This window comes from Grampus griseus (assembly GCF_964374135.1).
Source record: "Grampus griseus genome assembly, chromosome: 2".
Lineage (NCBI taxonomy): Eukaryota > Metazoa > Chordata > Mammalia > Artiodactyla > Delphinidae > Grampus > Grampus griseus.
Window position 1 is genome coordinate 91,067,551 of NC_139018.1, and position 18,805 is coordinate 91,086,355.

Consider the following 18,805-nt stretch of genomic DNA (forward strand, 5'->3'; position numbering starts at 1 on the left):
TTGCAGAAAGACCGCTGCAGCAATGCAGACCAAAGGGGGCCCACGGTGGGCAAGAAGGGCCCTGCTCCTCGGCATCCTCTGGGCTACTGCACACTTGCCTCCCCCAGGTGCCTCCCTGCCCCAACGTCTTCCAAGGGCTACAGGTAGGTGGACGCTGGGTTCAGCTACCCCTGCTGCTGCTGCCACATATGGATAAACAGACAAAGAGAGGGAAATTCTTACTTGACTCACTTTTGCTTATGCTTCCTGCTGTATTTGCTCTGAGTTTTAGCATTTGGTAGGCTATCAAACACTTCTGATCCTTCGAATAAGTTCTCAAAGATAGCTCTGAAATCATTCACAGACGTCATGAAGCAGGAGAGTCTTCAGTTTTTATTGCTGGAGACTTCATCATGGAAAAAGAAACCTTTCATCCTAGCAATTCTCTCCGCAACAGTGGATGATTCTTTGTGGGCCTTGGGCTTTGCGGACAACTTGGGCTCTGAAATGGGAAAATGAAATTGTACAGATATTAGGAATCTTTATCTTCAAAAAACAGTTTCTAATTGAGGAGGAAAAGGGGCTCAGAATTCCCTTTTATTAATGAAGCAGACAAGGAAGACTGATTTCGTTATTTCCTCTTTTTAATTCACCTGCTATCATTATCTTATTTCATTTAAAGCACCTCTTTCAGGTCCCAAAGACTAATTTTTTTTTTAAGGATCTACAATTACATCATATTCAAAAGTGATTTAATCCCACACTTCCTGTTTTTTTAAGGAATTTCTCTTTGTGGGCTTGGAATGTGTGACTCGAACATCCTTCAAATTTTCACCTCCTTTTCCTTACCAGGAAATAGCACCCAATGTGTTATGTCCCCATCTTCGGAGTTTCCTGAAGGGTTTTTCACAAAACAGGAGCGTGCAGATGGAGGCATCATAATCTACTTCCTAATTATCCTTTACATGTTCATGGCCATGTCTATTGTCTGTGATGAGTACTTCCTACCCTCCTTGGAAATCATCAGTGAATGTAAGTAGCTGGAAATCTTCTCTACAACTTTCCAGAACAGTAGTGCCACACACATATACAGCTGTCTTTGGAGTAGCTCTGCAGCAATCCTGTCCACCTCAACTGGCTGCAGAACACTGACTCCTGTGTCGTGGTGTCCTGTACCTTGAGGGACTGGCGTGAGTATGGTTTTTCTTGGTAGTTCATGTGCAGCAGAACATCTTTAAATGAGTACAGAGCAACTATTGTTATACTGCCTATCTCCAGAAACTTGCAGTTTGTCTATCGTACTGCCTAGCTGTTTGTTAGTAAGCTGTTCCACGTTTCATACACATGCACTTGGTACATACTCCTAATGCACTGGACTTCTAATACTTGCCATCAAATACTTCAAAAATTTTTTTCATTTTTACTCTAAAATCTCTGTAACTTTTTTAAAGGTAGATGATAAACAAATACCTTTAAGGACCGCCCTCCTCCCTCTTCCTTTCCCAGCCTCCTACCAGTAAGGAAACTAATTCATGTTTATGAACCAATAAATAAATAAATAAGTCCTGCATTTTCTGTAAAGTGCCCTTCGGCATCAGGTAATTAAACATTAAGCTCAGTTACTGGTTTCTGGAAATAAGATCTGCCAAGCCCCTCAGTTCTACCCCTTCAATCATGTATATCGCCCAGAATTCTGAGCACAGACCTTACATTAGCACACTGGTCCCTAAAATCAGGATATCAGTGATGTTTTATGCCAAATAAGCGAAAGTGCCAGCGTTTCCAGTCTCTGTCTCCTGCTTAATTAGTTTAATTGGTTGAGCATGCTCACTTCAGGGAAGGTCAAAGTTAAGGGTTAGATTTCCCACTGCGTACTCCCAGGACTGCACAGAAATAGCATCCCCCCGCCACACACACACACACACACACACACACACACACACACACACACACACACACACACACACTGCTAGCATTTCTTCACAGGGAAAGAGCATGAATGTAAACTCTCCCTTCCTCCCTTTTCTCATGGTCCCATCCCCCACCCCTGCTGAAATACAAGTCATTTTCTCTCTTGTTCAGTGCAGTACAGCAGTATCCTTAGGACTTAAAACAGGATCTGGCAATAGCAGAGGCACTCAACACCTATTTCTCTAATGAAAAATAATTATAGAACAGGTCAGTGTAAGTTTATTATAATTATTATTTAACTTATACATATAGTTTCACATTGATACTACATTTGACATTGACATTGATAGTTTTCCTTAACAGAAATTAAATTACTTTAACATAATACTTTTACTTAGACTGATGAAATGCAAGCAGAATAGAAGAAAAAACAAATTCCTCTACATTTCTATCACCCAGAGACCCCCACAGTTATCATTTGGTGTATTTCCTTTCAGTCTTTTAGATCTTGCTACATATACAATTTGAAGTCGTTTCCTTTTCCTAAGATAATATTTGATCATGTACATTTCCCTATATTATTGAATACCCTTCAAAAACATGACTTTTCATGGCAGCACAATAGTTCCTGATTCTGGAAACGATTTGAGCACCTAACACTGGCTTTTATACATAATAAGCACCCAGTAGAAATTTATCACAATTTTTAAAATTATTAATCTTATTAGAATTTGAGTTTTAATTTTTTGTTCTAAATGATGTTATGCCCATACTTGTACCAAATCTTTGCAAACTTCTCTGATCATTTCCTGGTAAAGATACAGAGCTATGCATATTTTAAGCTTTATATTATACATTTCCAAAAGCATTTCACAAAGGGTGTGCCAACGAAAACCTCCACAATGTGTGGTAGCTTCCATTCCAGAAAACCATGAATAATACCTTTTTTAAAAATAATTCTTATTGGGATCATTTTAAATGTCTTTGTTAATTGCTTTCAAATGGAAGTTATTTTATAAAATTTGTATTTATCTTACTATTTGTGAGGTTGACAATTTTATATGTGTATTAAAATTTCTGGTTTTTGCTTTTGTGTTTTTTGCCCATGTTCTAATACGGGAGTATTTGTCTTTTACTTACTGATTTCCAAGATTTTTTTTAACATAAGGGTATTAACTCTTTCTAATATAATTTTTATATGATATACTTTTTATGGTTTGTTTGGTTTTGTATTTTATGTGTTTATCACATTGAAGTGTACTTTTTAATTTTTTTTGAAGTGTACATATTTTTAAGTAAATTTACAAATATTTTCCTTATGACTCCCCTTTTGGTTTTATACCTTTTTATCCCTAGGTCAGAAAAATTGTCATCTTTTCTTCTACTTATAGTTTCTTTTTTTTTTACATTTATTTATTTATTTATTTTTAATATTTTTATTTCTTCCACTAAGAATTTGTTTTGCTATAGGATACAATGCTATTTTTTCCAAAAGTTGATCCATTTTCTATACTCTCAACTCTATACTCTATTCTAATGATCTATTTGTTCATGTTTGTGCCAGTACCACACTTCTCATTAGAAAAACTAAATCATATTAATTATATAAAATTAAGAAATTAAAAATTCAAGGTACCATATCCCCACTTAGAATCCTTCTCTTCCTGGAAAACAAACAAACAAAAAAATCACTTTTTTTTTGCTTGTTTTTCGTTTTCACATTTCCAAACAATGACTTGACTGAAAGAATAAATCCATCAAGAATTTTTTAAATAAAAACCTGTCTTGGGAGTGGTAAATAAACAGATAACTTTCTAGCCCTGCAGAAGAAACTACTGCATTAAAATTTAGATTGCTACTTCAAAATAATCTTCATTAAGCAACTTCATAAAATATCTATAATAATGATTTCCACCATGCCATTTGTGGAATTACTTTGGAACATCATCAGCAAACATTCATTTCTCAAGTGAATAGCTCTTTGCTCTGAAGTGTAACACAGTAGCTATTATGGATGTGTGATTGATGGATGCCCACATCACTGCCAAATCTTCAGCTGCTAAGAATTGACCCCGGTCTTCAGCATTGAAAATGCTGGCAACGAAATGAAATGGAAATAGTGCTAGCTGGATTCATTTTTTAAATGCCTCTAAATTAATTCTGTCGTTTCTCTTTCCAAGGTCTTAGTATGGTCTTGTCCAAATTAGGACATCAACAATAAAAAACAATTTCTCTGGAATTTCTTTACATCCACAGAAACTAACTTCAGAAAGTCTGCAAATGCTTTACATTTCCCCATAGTTCTTTGACAAGCTATAATAGTCCCACCCAACTAATAAGTATTAATATAATCCTCTAAACAATTTACAGAGCATTCTACAATGTACTGGAATGCTATTAACTATTTATATACTTATTATAGTTATTTATCATAAAACAATTATAGAAGACCAAGCATGGTTCTAAATTAAACATATATGATTATATTTAGTCTTCACAGAAACCCTATAAAGTAGGGACTATTAGATTGGTTTTACTAATGAAAAAACCGAGGCTGAGAGAATATATAATTTCTCAAGACTACACAGCCAGTACACAGGAGAGCCCTGGTTTCTCTAATGCCAAAACCCAAGAATGTTTTCAATTGCTGTGTGATATAATTTTACACGTCCTTGTTTGAGATTAGCTGCCGTAATATGGTTGTTTCAGAAGAACTGTTCTTTCTGAACAATTTTAAAAGGTATTTTTCCTCCCAAGGGCACTGGAAATTTTGACCACAAAAATACATCAAATACTCATTGTAACTACAGAGGAAATATACTACAAAATAATGAGAATCCACCAAGTCACTTAAAAAAATCAGTTAAGAATTTTAGCAACCTACTGGGGGCTGTAAATTAATGTTATAAATGGTAACCTGCAATAATGAGACTCTGAGAACTGAGCATTTTGTCTATGATGTACATGAAATCATAGTGCAGTACTGTGGAACCAAACCATCATGTATAACGCAATGACTTTCTATGGAGTACGTGTCTGAGTCCCAACCTAGGATACAATGGTTGAATTGGCACACCCCCGGCCCACCCCATCACCCCAGGAACCCCTCCTCCAATCACTAACAGTGGTTCATTTGGTTAGCACAAGGGTCCTCAGCAAGGTGAAGACTAGAAAAGGCTCAGGACTGGAGTCTCCATGCAGGGGATAAGTTGGAAGTGGTGGAGGGCAGAGCCTCTTGCTGACGCCCTGGCCAGGGCCAATTCAGCCAAGTGTAGCTGTCTCTGTCTGTAGCTATATATGCTGGTCTGTCAATTACCATTAGAACCACCACCACTTGAGGCTTTCAACAAGGATCCTTCCCTTTCTTGCTCAACTCATGACCATCAAAGTCACACAACCTCTCCTCCCTACCACAAAACTGGAAAAGCAAGCACATACCCTGAGACATTTTGCTGTCATCTTAACTATGTAGAACCAATACAAGAAAATGTTGTTGCTATACCCCCTTTCTCTAATCCTATTTTCTCTTTTATCCATTTAAGTTCTAAAGGAAAAGAGACTAAAGATGATTCTTTGAACACATTTATATATAATATAAACTATATTAACTTGCAGCCCAAATAGTAGGACTATTACCTCTCATCTTTATAAGCAGTTCATTTTTAGAAACACAAAAGTTCAGTATAAAGTCAAAACAAATCCTTTTTATGTATTGTTTTAACATGTAATGGGGATCTCCTAGAGTTATTTAACCACTGTTTAAATCACCTTTCTTTAACTTTTCCTAAGCTAACTAGAGAGAAGCATGAGAACCCCTAGTGACTGGTCACTTGATATAGCCCAAAGTCCACAATGAGCTAGTTATGAAACTTTTCTTTTTAAATGTTACACTAATACGCTATTCAGTTAGTAGTTCTAATCCCTCCACCATGTTGATCCTTTGAAGTATAACATGTCTTAAGTGAAAATGATCTTAGTAAGGTTTTCAGAAACATACTTAAATAAAATATTTACTTTTTTATTAAAAAATTATTCTTATTCACTCTGCTTTGAGCTAATATTTGCCCATGTTCTACTTTGTGTTTCAGAAATAGACAGTAAGAAAGAAAGGCAAGTTTTAATTCCAGGTAGAATTAATTCTAAATTGATAAAATTGAAAGGGAGTGGAATAATTCTGAGTATGGCATTTGGATAGCCGACAGTTTCAGGGGATTGTTTGATTCTTAATCCTTATGAAATTTACAGAGGCAAAGCCTTTCCAAAGAACAAAGAATCTAAGAATAGCACTTCCTCCCGCCACACAGGCACTCATTCTCCTCTTAAGAGCATTTTCATCCTCTCTGTTTTTCTTCTCCCTCTGATCTAAACTAATCTAAATTTAAAATATAAATAAATACATTGTGGTCACCTTGGATTGCATCTAAATCTACCCCAGGTATATGGATCTAAATAAGTGCTAAGTGGTCTGGATATTACCTAGATGCTATTCAGGAACAGGCAATGATGATGATGATGATAATAATAAAGCTATGTATTAATCTCTTCACTTACATGGGTAACAGAAAGAGCAGCTTTTTAAATTCAAAAAGGTCTAGCTGCCCATCCCATCTCTGCAACTACTACCTATGTGACTTTGGGCAAGTTATGGAGACAAAACTCAGGTAATTGTGAGCTTTGGAGATAAAATGTCTTACATATGCTTTATATGATAGACTTAGGGCAAGTGGAAATTAATTAATATTAAAGCTGTTAGATTAGGCCATGGGGGAGTCTTTCTTTTTCAGTGGAATCAGGCCTTTCAAAACATTATACAGAGTTTCAGAATTTATTCCGTTATAGCTCAGACAAAATATGAGATGATAACTCTAAAGTACTTCAAATGTTTTTATTTCCTGTTAAAAGCACCACAGAGATATACATGCAGTTGTACATTGAGGGGCTAGGCATTTATTTCAATGATGCTGACTTCACTCAAAACATTTCTAGAATATATTTGGAATTAGTATCAGAACCAATTTTGCGAATCATAAAAGACATTGGTTTGCTGTCATACTTCATTTTGAATAGAATTACTCAGCATGCCTACCCACCCTAGTCACTAGAGTTGGGTCTGAATGACTTTTAATTGCTTCCAAAATTCAAATCCATTCACAAGGCACGAAAATTTGCTATCACTGAGGACTTTACAAAATTGTGCCAGAAGACACCAAATTGCTTATAGCCTTCTCTTGTAACTCTATTAAACGCACATTGTGAAAAGAACTGGAAATACATAAAGAACGGTAGCGGTGGTTAAAATACAATGTTAAAATTATAAATGATCCTCCCCATTGTTTTCTCCTCCATTTTCTAAATTTTCAGCAACAAAGGGGATTTTTATTTATAAAAGGAATTGATTTAACAGTAAGAAGCAGTACAGAGGCTTAAGGCATAGAATTTATATTTTTTGTAAAAATTGATAATATTAGAAGATACCTAAATATTGTGTAGTCCAACCCTCCATTTTACAGATGGCAAAATACAAGACTTGTCTGAATGACTTATCTAAAGTCTCACATCAAGGTAGTGGCAAGGCCAGAAGCCAGGTCTCCATTTTAGTTTAAAACTCTTTCTACTATATTTCCAGAAGAGGATTTTCAAAAACCGTTACAAACTTTCCAACATGGTACCAGAGAAGAGAACATGCTTAAGAAAAAGTCTGATGAGTTCCAGTAATCAGTTCATTATCATAAAGTTGCACTTTATATAAACAATGTAATATCTAAACCTATAAAGAAAACTCACCTTGAACATTTCTACTATATCCTGAAGGAAATATGATTATTCCTTTAGAGTAATAGAGAGGGAAAAAAGTAATAGCTCTTGGGAGAGGGGGGAAACCAGAACAATTTATCTTTAATAATAAACTATAGCAGAGAGAAATGCTACCCAAGGGTCAGTGAAGACAAAGCCAGTCGATTTTAAAGTTCAAAGGTATAAATCATTTTATAAAATATGCTCAGAACCTTAAGATATAACTTGTTAAAATATCTTTGAAGTTTTTACACATCCATCTGTACAGAACCTTTCTTTTCATAACTCAAATAGAGCCCAGTGAATAGCAACAAGCTTTATTGTTACTGCCTTTTGAGAGTGAAAGTGCTCAAAAGGGCCACCTATTTTCCTACCTTGCAACAGCCGGATGGATCACCCTTTCTCTCTCAAGACTGAATTTTTCTAATGAAGCATTCTTCAGCCAGCATTAAATGAAGATTGGCCATTCACACTTCAGCTGCCCTGAGTTTAGAGTTACTTCAAGATAAAGCACTTTGTTCTTTTTCAATTTCCTCCACATATTATCGAGCCCTGGTTTGATTTGAGAAGAGAATTCATGGTAATATCACTAAATTTATACATTCTCTGGAATATGCTGGAAAACGTCCAAATTATTCCTGACTCCCATTAGCTATTTTCCCCCTAGCAAGGAATGGAACAGTGGTAGTTATGTACCAGTGCCGTGAGGCAGGAAAGAAAATGACTCAATTGTCCCCTATAATTGGCCTAAGTGCCATTCTTATATTATATTGAGTTTCTGTGATGAAACAGAAATAGCACTGGGTTTAGAAGCAACAGACTTGTGGTTTATGCCCTAATTCCTCACATTTAAGATCCTTGCTCTCCATGTAACTTTTAGTTACTTAACCTTCTGGACCCGTTTCTTTATCTGTAAAATGGAAATACCACCACTCACATCTGTGGATAGCTGAGATGATTAAATTATGTACATGATCGTGAACCGTATACCATGAATGTAAGATATTATTTACTTCATACATAAAATGAAAAAGTTAAGAACAGAACAACATGCTTCATCTTGTTCTATTTTAAGTTTCATGGCCAATTGGTCCTACTACATATCAGAGCTGTAGTAAGAGTATAAATACGATATACTATATATATACTACATATTTATATGTAAAATTACTCTAACCAGTAAAAGAAATGCTATGAAATGTCACTTACATAAATGATTACTTCTCTCCCTTCATTAGTCACCACAAGTAGATGTTCATCAAGCAAGGTGACCAAAGGAAAATAGTAAGGAATAGGATAGAGAGCTTGGATTAGATAATTCCGACTATCCTGAGAGGATTTTTCACAATGGAGGTTTAACAGGTGGCCCAACAAGCTGGTTGGGCCTCTGAGACCAGATAATCTCATGGGGATAAAAAAGATGACTGCGGCTGGTATTACCAGCAAGCAATATTGTGGATGTCTTTCCAAGCACTTCCCATACTCTTCACAATAAAAGCCCAAGTCCTTGCTAGGATCCACAAGGCCTTACATGATCTAGCCACCTATTACCTTTGACCTCATCATCTACAGCTCTCCTTCACGCACTTTATTCCAGACACTCCAGTCTTTTTCTGTTTCTTGAACACGCAGGCTAGCTTCTACCTCAAATCCTTTGCACTCACTCCATCTGCCTAGAACACTCCTGGGTCTATGTGAGGTTAGCTCCCTCACTTTGAAGTCTTTGTTAAGTTACCATCTCAGTGAAGTCCTTTCTGGTTACCCAATCTAAAATTACAATCTTTCCTCCATGACATTTTATATGCCCCCACCCTGCTTTTGCTCCTAACATGATGCATAGTTTTCTTATCCTGTCTGTTCTCACTATAATTAAATTCCAGAAGATGAGAAACATTTGTCTGTTTTGTTGCTGCCACATTCCTAGCACATAAAAAAAGCATCTGGCATACTAGGTAGTCAATAGATAAATAACAAATAAATGAACAATAGTCAGGTGTTCCACTTATCTACGGCTGCTTAACAAATCACCCCAAAACTATTAGCTTAAAAGAACAATCATTTCATACCTCTCACAGCTTTGGGGGTTTACTGGCCTCAGCTGAGTGGTTCTTGCTTGAGGTCTCTCATGCAGTTATAGTAAGAAGAGAGGACTAGAATTATCTGAAAACTCCCTCCTTCACATGTCTGGTGCCTGGGATGGGAAGATTCAAAACTGGGGGGCTGCACCAGCCGGGGTTCCTCAGGGATCTCTATTTCTATGTGGGCTCTTCACAAGGTCTTTCCAGTATGGTAGCCAGGGTTTTTATGCGATCACTTAGGGCTCTGAAGCAAATGTTCCTAGAGAGAGAAAACCATGAGAAAGTTTTGTCACCTTTTATGCCCTAGCTTCAGAAATATTACGGCTCTGCCATACTGTTAGTCAAAGCAGTCACAAAGGCTCATCTAGGCTCAGATGATGTAAACATAAACTCCACCTTGTTTTTTGTTTTGGTTTGGTTTTTTGATAGGGAATGGAGAAGTTCTGGAAAATCATGTGGGCAGAAATATCGTAGCTATTTTTGTTTTGTTGTCACACCGCCAACAACAAAAGGAATCAGTAATGTCAAAGGTAGATGTCTCAGCAGAGAAGTAGAACCTGATGTGGACCTGACAGTGAGCGACAGGTAACGGTCCCCACAGGCAAGAATAAGGAAATACTGACCACAGGTGAACGGGACTCAACAAAGCACACCAGAGTTTGAGAGTCTGGAAAGACTGAGTGTCAAATATCAGTAGAGATAGCAAACAATAAACATCAACAAAGGATTGCTATCAAAGCCTTGGAAACCTGAGTTTTAGTTCTAACTTTGACACTAACTTTCTGACCTAGGGTAAATAATGCCTAGCACGCTGCCTCTATTGGCTATTTTCCAGCTAAAGTTAATATTAGTGATTTTCTGTGAAGGTGTAGCTTTGATATATATATCTATTTAGTTATAAAGACACACTTTCATTTGTCACTTTACCAGGCATAACATAATCTCATTTGTCTTCAGCCTTTGGATTGTCCCAGAATGTTGCAGGTGCAACTTTTATGGCAGCCGGTAGTTCAGCTCCTGAATTGGTTACTGCTTTCCTAGGTAAATATTGCTCCTTATATTTTTTCTTACTCCATGTGATTTGATCTTCTCCAAGTCAATACTAACTGAGCTACTATCTTGCTTATAGGTGTATTTATCACAGAGGGCGATATTGGCATCAGCACCATTCTTGGATCTGCAATTTATAATCTCCTTGGCATCTGTGCAGCCTGTGGCTTACTATCTAACGTGGTATGTAAAACAACTTTATTCAACAAAATTTATTGCCTTGACAAATTATAAGAACCGTTCACAGTCTAGAACAAACAAGGCACTAGTAATGCGTTCAATTAAATTTATTAATCGGTAGAAAAACAACATGTATTCAATTTTAAGTTAACCCACAAATACCTCTTGGTCAAATTTATGAAAATCAGACTAGGTTTAGAAACACAATTTTTCTTAAAATTCCTTTCTCTATGCAATATGCAAAAGGCAACAATATTTAGCTACAAATATACAAACAATTTTATTATTGCACTAAGCAAGTACTTGAAGAAGTTACAGTGTAATGGAAAACATTAATTATTTTATAGGTTTCAACGCTATCATGTTGGCCCCTATTCAGAGACTGTGCAGCATACATGATTAGTGTAGCAGCAGTTCTTGCCATAATATTTGACAACCAAGTTTACTGGTAAGCTTGAATAATCATTATTCTTAATGTAAAACAGTTACAGAGAGGATTTTTATAAAATTCTGATGGTTTAGTAACATTTCTTTTTTTTTCAAAAATGTTATTTCAATCACTTCTCAATTATCCGCCACTTCCGTACATTTTCCCTGTAGGTCTCTGAGCTAACCCCCTCACAACCATTGCTAGTTGGGTTCTTCTCCCTTCTTTGCAATTCTTTAGTCAAGTCAGTCTTTTTTCTATCTAACCACTGGATGTTACCACCCTTCTTTCTCTCCACTGACTTTCTGTTGAGAAGATCTCCCAACTTTTGTTGTCCGTTAAAGCCCTAACAGGTGACTTCTTCATCTATTGGGTGGTTTACCTTGCTTCCGTTAAAAGTGACCATGGTCACAAGATTGGAGAAGATGACAAAGGAAGTAAAAGAAGTTCCTTTAAATTCCTCCAACTTTCTCCCTGATGTTCATTTAGTAAGAGGAACTATAGCCTTCTTCCTCTAAAAATCAAAAACGTTTAGGTTTCAATATTAAAACCTGTTTGCTTTATAATCTCCCCATGCCTTGCTGTCCCAAGAAAATGAAAAAGGGGGTGACTTAGTGAACAGATAGTAATCGTTTCAGCTAACGAGTAGGTGTTTATCACTACACTAGGAATCTTAACGGATAAAGAAATGTGAAACACAGCCATACGGATTGTACATTGCCCAATGCCAGAGATCACCAGAAAAACAGAAAACACTGTAAACGGCACCCCTCTGGAATACTACAATTTGGCAGTGCTGCATCAATACCTGCTATCAAAACACTTTAAACCTCGCAGGGAGCAAATTTTTTAAATGAATCATCCTGAAATCTAGCCTGTCTCCCAAGGAAAGACTGTTGGTTACAATGGGGATGCTTCTGGGACTTAGCAGTTGTCTGTAAGGGGACAATGACTGTGAGAGCATCCAAGCTAATGCTCCCCCCCATTAGGGAAATCAAGAACTCCGTGCTTTCAAGCTGTAGCAGAGACTCAATGGCTATAAAATAAAAGGTAAATGCAAGGTTCAAATGTGATGGTATTAGCTAATGAAAATCCTTTAAACAGCAAACCAGAGTACAGGAAAACGGTTCTCAGTGCCTTAGGTATAATTTTATTTTTGAGAACATCCTTGCTTTCTTGTGAATGCAAGCCAAACTCATTTACATTAAAATCTTCGAAAAATCTCTGTATAGCAAACTGAAAGGCTCCAGCCAAAGTCTAATATATTCTGAATATTTTACACAAAATTCCTATACAATTGAAATGAACAGATACTATATGTTCTTATAATTATTATATTCTTCCAATGACCTGAGGTGGAGAATGCCCATCACTATTCATTAGTTTCACTTTTATTTTGAAAGTCTATAATTACTATTATGTTTAAAGAACTTTTTATGCCTGCCATTAGGAAGGATTCTACAAATTAAGACAATGAATTTATAATCTTTGTTTTTGAAATACAGAAAGGACAGTGTCAAGCTTTCAATACATTTTTATTAATGCTGTAACCAAAGGTGGACACATCTGCAAAACCAAAATATATGTAGAACATTTCTGTTCTATTGCTGCATTAGAAAATTAAGCAGATACTGCCCCAAAGCTACTAACTCTAAAATAACTTTCACATTTTTAATTGAAAAACACACAAATTTCTCTAATTTATAGGTATGAAGGAACTTCACTGCTTTTGATATACGGATTGTATGTTTTGGTGCTGTGTTTTGACATTAAAATTAACCAATATATTATAAAGAAATGCAGTCCTTGCTGCACCTGCCTTGCCAAAGCAATGGAAGAGAGAAGTGAACAACAGCCACTGATGGGATGGGAAGATGAGGATCAACCATTCATTCGTAGGCAATCAAGAACTGACAGTGGAGTATTTCATGAAGATTCTGGCTACTCCCAGCTTTCCATAAGTTTACATGGTCTTAGTCAGGTTTCTGAAGGTAATAACCACATCCTGGCCACTATTAAGTCTATTCACTAGCAAAACTTAATTTCATTTCAATTCATTAAGTACTATATACTATGTAAAAAACACTACGGGGATTAAGGGATGATCAAGAGGCAGACCTATCCCTAAAGAAGCTTCCAATACTACAGGGGGGAAAAAAAAAACCCAAATAGCTAAAATGTGAACATTTAAGTACTGTAAAGAGAAACAAATAATGCATAACTGTGGTTCTTAAACGGGACAGATGGTATAAAATTTGATGAAGATGGTTAGATAGGAAAGATTATCACGGAGAAGGGAGCATTAAAACTAAGCCTTGTAGAATAGTAAGATTTTAACTAACAACCTGATTTCTGAATAATAAGTAACAGCTATTGAAGTCTAGACTTCAATAGCTGTTACTTATTAGTCATAAGTAAATGATGCAGAGATAAGAGTAAAGAGTATTCCATGGACTGACAAGGAAATAACATGAGCAAAAGGCCTGCTCAAGTACTAACATAACTGGAGCACTGCATGTGCAGAATGGAAGCAGAAGAAAGGTGGATAGAAAGGAAGAGGATAGAGTCTTAAATGCTAAATTAAGAGTGTTTGCAGGTTTGTGAGCAGAGAAATTATCAGAACTGAAATATGGGATAAAAGACATGGAGGTCTTTAAGAGGCTACAAAACCAACTGATGTGTTTAACAGATGTCTAGACAAAGTGAAGGCAGGGGGGATACAAGAGAACAGATGTGAGACATTGCAAAGGGAGCATCACCAAGACCAGGCCACTGAAGGGCTACTTGGGAGCAGAGATAATTCTGAGGCTTTTGATCATGACTGATTAAGAAGATGAGAACACCACTTACAAAAACTAGGAATTAAGGAAGAAAAGCTGGTGTGGGAAAAAAGAAAGCAGGAAGGAAACAGTTGAATTTTAAACATGTCATTTGAAGCAGTAGCAAAACACTTAAGTAAATATATTTGGTAGGAAGTCGAATTCAGCTATGGCCAGAAATACAAATTTGGTGGTTATTTTTATTATAAAGTGGTTGTAAGAAACAGTTTCTAAATTTTATTTAGTAGACAGGGAACTTATTCTAATTTATTACCTTAAAAAGTTAAAGTATGACTTTTACCCTTCTTACAAAAATTATAGTTTCTAGTCTTTCAGGCGCAAGAGGTACACACGTCTAAGTTAAATTTTGTAACAAGAAACTCAAAAGAACCAGTCCAAACATTTTTTATCACACTAAAATTATATCTGTTACTTTCTGGCCCATTGGCTGAGGCTTGGCAAAAAATTTTTTATGAGTTATTTTACTAGCATTCGTTGTAATGTGACCTAATATGGGTATAGTATTTTATAAATGCCATACAAATTTTAAACAATTTTAAAGTGAATTCCCCTTTTTATCGATATATTATTGTCTTCCACTAAGTATTAATTAAAAAAACATACTCAAGTCTTATAAGTTACATTGTAGATTCTATACTAGTGCCTATTTTCTTAAGGTTCTTTCTAAGAATTGTGGTCAATTCTGTGTTTGGTAAATTAATCAAAGAAAATAATGAAACAAGTCCCCTAAAGACACTTACAATGAGAATTAGAAATATTCAACTTAATAAAAAGATTATGCTATAATTATCTTATACTCCCTAAGTATACATTATGTGATACATAGGGCAGGCTGGAGGTACCATCAATACTGGGAAATGGAAACAACGGGGATAGCTAAGGTAAGACAGCCAGTTAATCCCATAAGCAAAAGTTACTAAAGACCATCCACACTGTAGAAAACCAAGAGATGTTGAACTGACACTTCATAAACATTATGTCTCTAACATACTTAGTGAATGATCCAAGACATTTTGATGGATTTAAGGCCCCAAATCAAGAAACGCTGAGTATCACATTTTACACCGTCAGCCCTGAAGTCTCAATTAGTTTCTTTGCCAGCAATATCAGTAATGAGGTATTCGAATGTTTTAAATAGCCTCTTAAAAACTGATACAGCTAATTTATTTCAATACAGCTCTCTAAATGAACATTTCTAACTTAATTGGCCACTTGAGAAAACTCAAAATCGTTTAATTTTTCCTTAACAGATCCACCAAGTGTTTTCAACATGCCTGAAGCAGACTTGAAAAGAATTTTTTGGGTACTATCCCTTCCCATTATTATACTACTTTTTCTAACCACACCAGATTGTAGAAGAAAGTTTTGGAAAAATTACTTTGTGATAACCTTTTTCATGTCAGCACTGTGGATATCTGCATTTACATATATCCTGGTTTGGATGGTCACAATAACTGGTATGTATCTTAAGCATAAGAGCACAATTTAAAAATAAAATAATCAGTTTTATATAAGAACAAAGCATATATTCACTAAGTGTAGTCTAGTTAAAGAGCAAAATTTTTTTCAGTAAAGACTAAAGATTAGTGCTATTTACAGAAAGATTAAATATTAATACACCAACAAGCTCATTCAGGTTTTGTGAGTTGTATATCACATGTCAACTATATTCTCACTGTTATATACAGCCCAGGGGTACAAGTCAAAGGAATGTACATGTTATAAATGAAATCAAATTCACAGAATGTCTTTCTATTATGCTAATAATTAAATCACATTGCATGGGTGCACAATATAGTCTTTATATTGAATTCCATTCCATAATAAAAAATATAGCAAGGTGCCAGTGTTTTGAGAAAACGATGGGTACTCACTGTTTAACTGGATTACACTTTATTTTGCTTTTTAATATGGGAATATAAACGTAGTATGAAATGAATAAAAAGGGTACAAAATAAAGTTTCATTTTAGGTTTCTACTACCTTCATGATTAAGATTTAACTATTACTGCTTGGTCATAAGTAGCTCTAGTCCCACAGAACTCCTAGTCCAGAAGGAAAAACTGAATAAAAACAATGAACAAAAAAATCAGGAATTTCTCCCAGAAAGGTTAAGCTGAATGGACTTATATCATAGGTGAGCAAACCACCACCTGTGTGCCCAAATCACTGAGTCTCCTTTTGAGAGTTAAGTTTTACTGGACACAGTCATGCCCATCAATTTATATATTATCTATGGATGCTTTCACATTACACTGGCAGAGCTGAATAACTGCAACGGAGATCATATAGCCTGCAAAGCCTAAAATAATTACTATCTCACCCTTTCGAAAAAAATTTGCTGACCTCTGACTTTTCTCAAATTAATATATGACTTAGAATAGTATGCTATTCTATTTCTTTTTCTTTTACTTTTTTTTAAGAGTAAGATGAAAAAGTCCAATAGCTTGCATATTAAAACTCTAAATTTTCTCAGACAGATCACATTTGACATTAGGAAAGCAAGAAAAGAACAAAATGAAGTACTAGATCATAGAACAGTCCCCAAGATGATAAATATTAGCGTTATTTATGTACATATGAACTCTGGCAAACCAGTAACAAAATTAACAACCAATTACAATTCCAGTATCAATATATAAGCATGCAATAAATATGCTACTTGAAGTTCTTCTAATTAACATTTTAAGAAAAAAAAATTCTAAAGTAAGTTTTCAATTACAATATTAAGAGCAGTTACAATTACTTTTTTTTTTTAAACTTCCCTCTAGTTCTGTTTCCCAAAATGAATACATTTATGAAAAATGTTGAACTGACATCAGACTTAACACAAGTATTAAACTGGGACCATAAAGTTAGAAAGACTCAAGCCGAATCCTATTCTGTTTTCCTCAGATTTATGATTTCCCAAAGAAAACACTAAACTAAGGTCTGTCACTAAAGTAGGAATTTAAAAACGCATACCGTGTTAACACATGTACAGCTTAAAAACAGCTACAAATAATTTGCTTAAATCTGACCTCTTTAGCAAATGTTTTTAAAAGGGAAAAGAGAAAATGACCAATCTCGTTAGCATATTTTAAGCAACAGCCTTGACAACAGTGGACAGCCAAAACTTCTGTAAGCATACCAGGCAAGGAAATTACTCCTTGGTAGAATTTTGTGTATTAAATATCGATATCTGTCATTAAAAATCTGTGCTACCTGGGTTACCAATTCACCAATATTATTCAAATATTTTGGTAGCTAAAATCTAAGTAAATACATATTGGTTCTGAAATCTAAATATGCCTATTTTCTTTTTCAGGAAAGAAATATCTGCAGAGAACAGTTAGTGAATCTATAAGATTTGTAACTTGTAATATCTATGTTTATTTCAGGGGAAACATTAGAAATTCCAGATACAGTAATGGGCCTTACTTTATTAGCAGCAGGAACAAGCATACCAGACACGATTGCAAGTGTGTTGGTTGCAAGAAAAGGTAAGAAGTAGGTCCCTCAAGCTGCAGTGCCCTTCTTAAAAGCCTGGCTGAAATACACTGAGCAAAGGTAACTTTAAAATATTTATTTCCTCAGTAACATACTTTGAAGAAAAAAAAAGGAGTGACTCAGAGGAAGGATTTACTATTTAATAGCAGATTAATTTCACTAAATCTAATCGCCCAAGTAATATTCATTTGAAATGTGCATTAAATCATAACCATGTTAGAATGAAAAGCAACAAGTAATCTACATACCTTATTGAAAAATGGTTTAATAAATAAAGATAATTATTATTAGATAAATAAATGTTAAGACTTTAAATACTAACCCCCCAAAATTTAAAAATACAAATTCATTAAGACTTTTCCTCTAATACAACAATTTTCCAAAACAAACAGAGAAAGTATCCAGTGTTTTTTCTTCTGAAGCTTATTAATAAAATACAGTATTGGTGTGCATATTTTAACAACATGCTTTTTTTTTTTTACAGGCAAAGGAGATATGGCTATGTCTAACATCGTGGGATCCAATGTGTTCGATATGTTGTGCCTAGGAGTTCCATGGTTTATTAAAACTGCATTTATAAATGCATCTGCTCCTGTAGAAGTGAACAGTAGAGGACTAACTTACATAACCATCTTTCTCAACATTTCAATTATTTTTCTTCTCTTAGCAGTTCACCTTAATGGCTGGAAACTAGACAGAAAGTTGGGACTAGTCTGCCTATTATTATACTTGGGGCTTGCAACATTATCAGTTCTGTATGAACTTGGAATTATTGGAAATAATAAAATAAGGGGCTGTGGTGGTTAATGTTATGTGGAAAATGTGAATGATGGGGAAGGGCAGAGAAGGAAAACTCCATTTCTCCATTTAAGTCAAATAAAAAATATTCTGAACTTCAGAATCTAAAACTTACTTACAGTAATTCTTTATCACCAAGAAAAATTTAAAACCAACCAAAATCATATCCTAATTTGTCTGAGCCCTTTCTTTTCAAGGACAATTACATATATTAAACAGAAGTTTTGAAAAAACCATCTATGTTTTACCTTACAATAAGTT

At 35.2% G+C, this 18,805-nt stretch overlaps 1 protein-coding gene across 1 annotated transcript; it reads left to right on the forward strand.

The window, feature by feature from the left end:
- Window positions 1–22: 22 nt before the first annotated feature.
- SLC24A5 (solute carrier family 24 member 5) lies at window positions 23–18,565 on the forward strand (the record flags this gene model as incomplete). The annotated part of the gene is made up of 9 exons (XM_082647436.1): window positions 23–143; window positions 832–1,011; window positions 10,719–10,802; window positions 10,891–10,994; window positions 11,339–11,439; window positions 13,126–13,409; window positions 15,509–15,715; window positions 17,638–17,739; window positions 18,231–18,565. 9 exons carry the CDS (start codon window positions 23–25, stop codon window positions 18,551–18,553), a joined length of 1,506 nt encoding a protein of 501 aa, XP_082503562.1. The 3' UTR covers window positions 18,554–18,565.
- Between the last annotated feature and the right edge of the window lie 240 nt (window positions 18,566–18,805).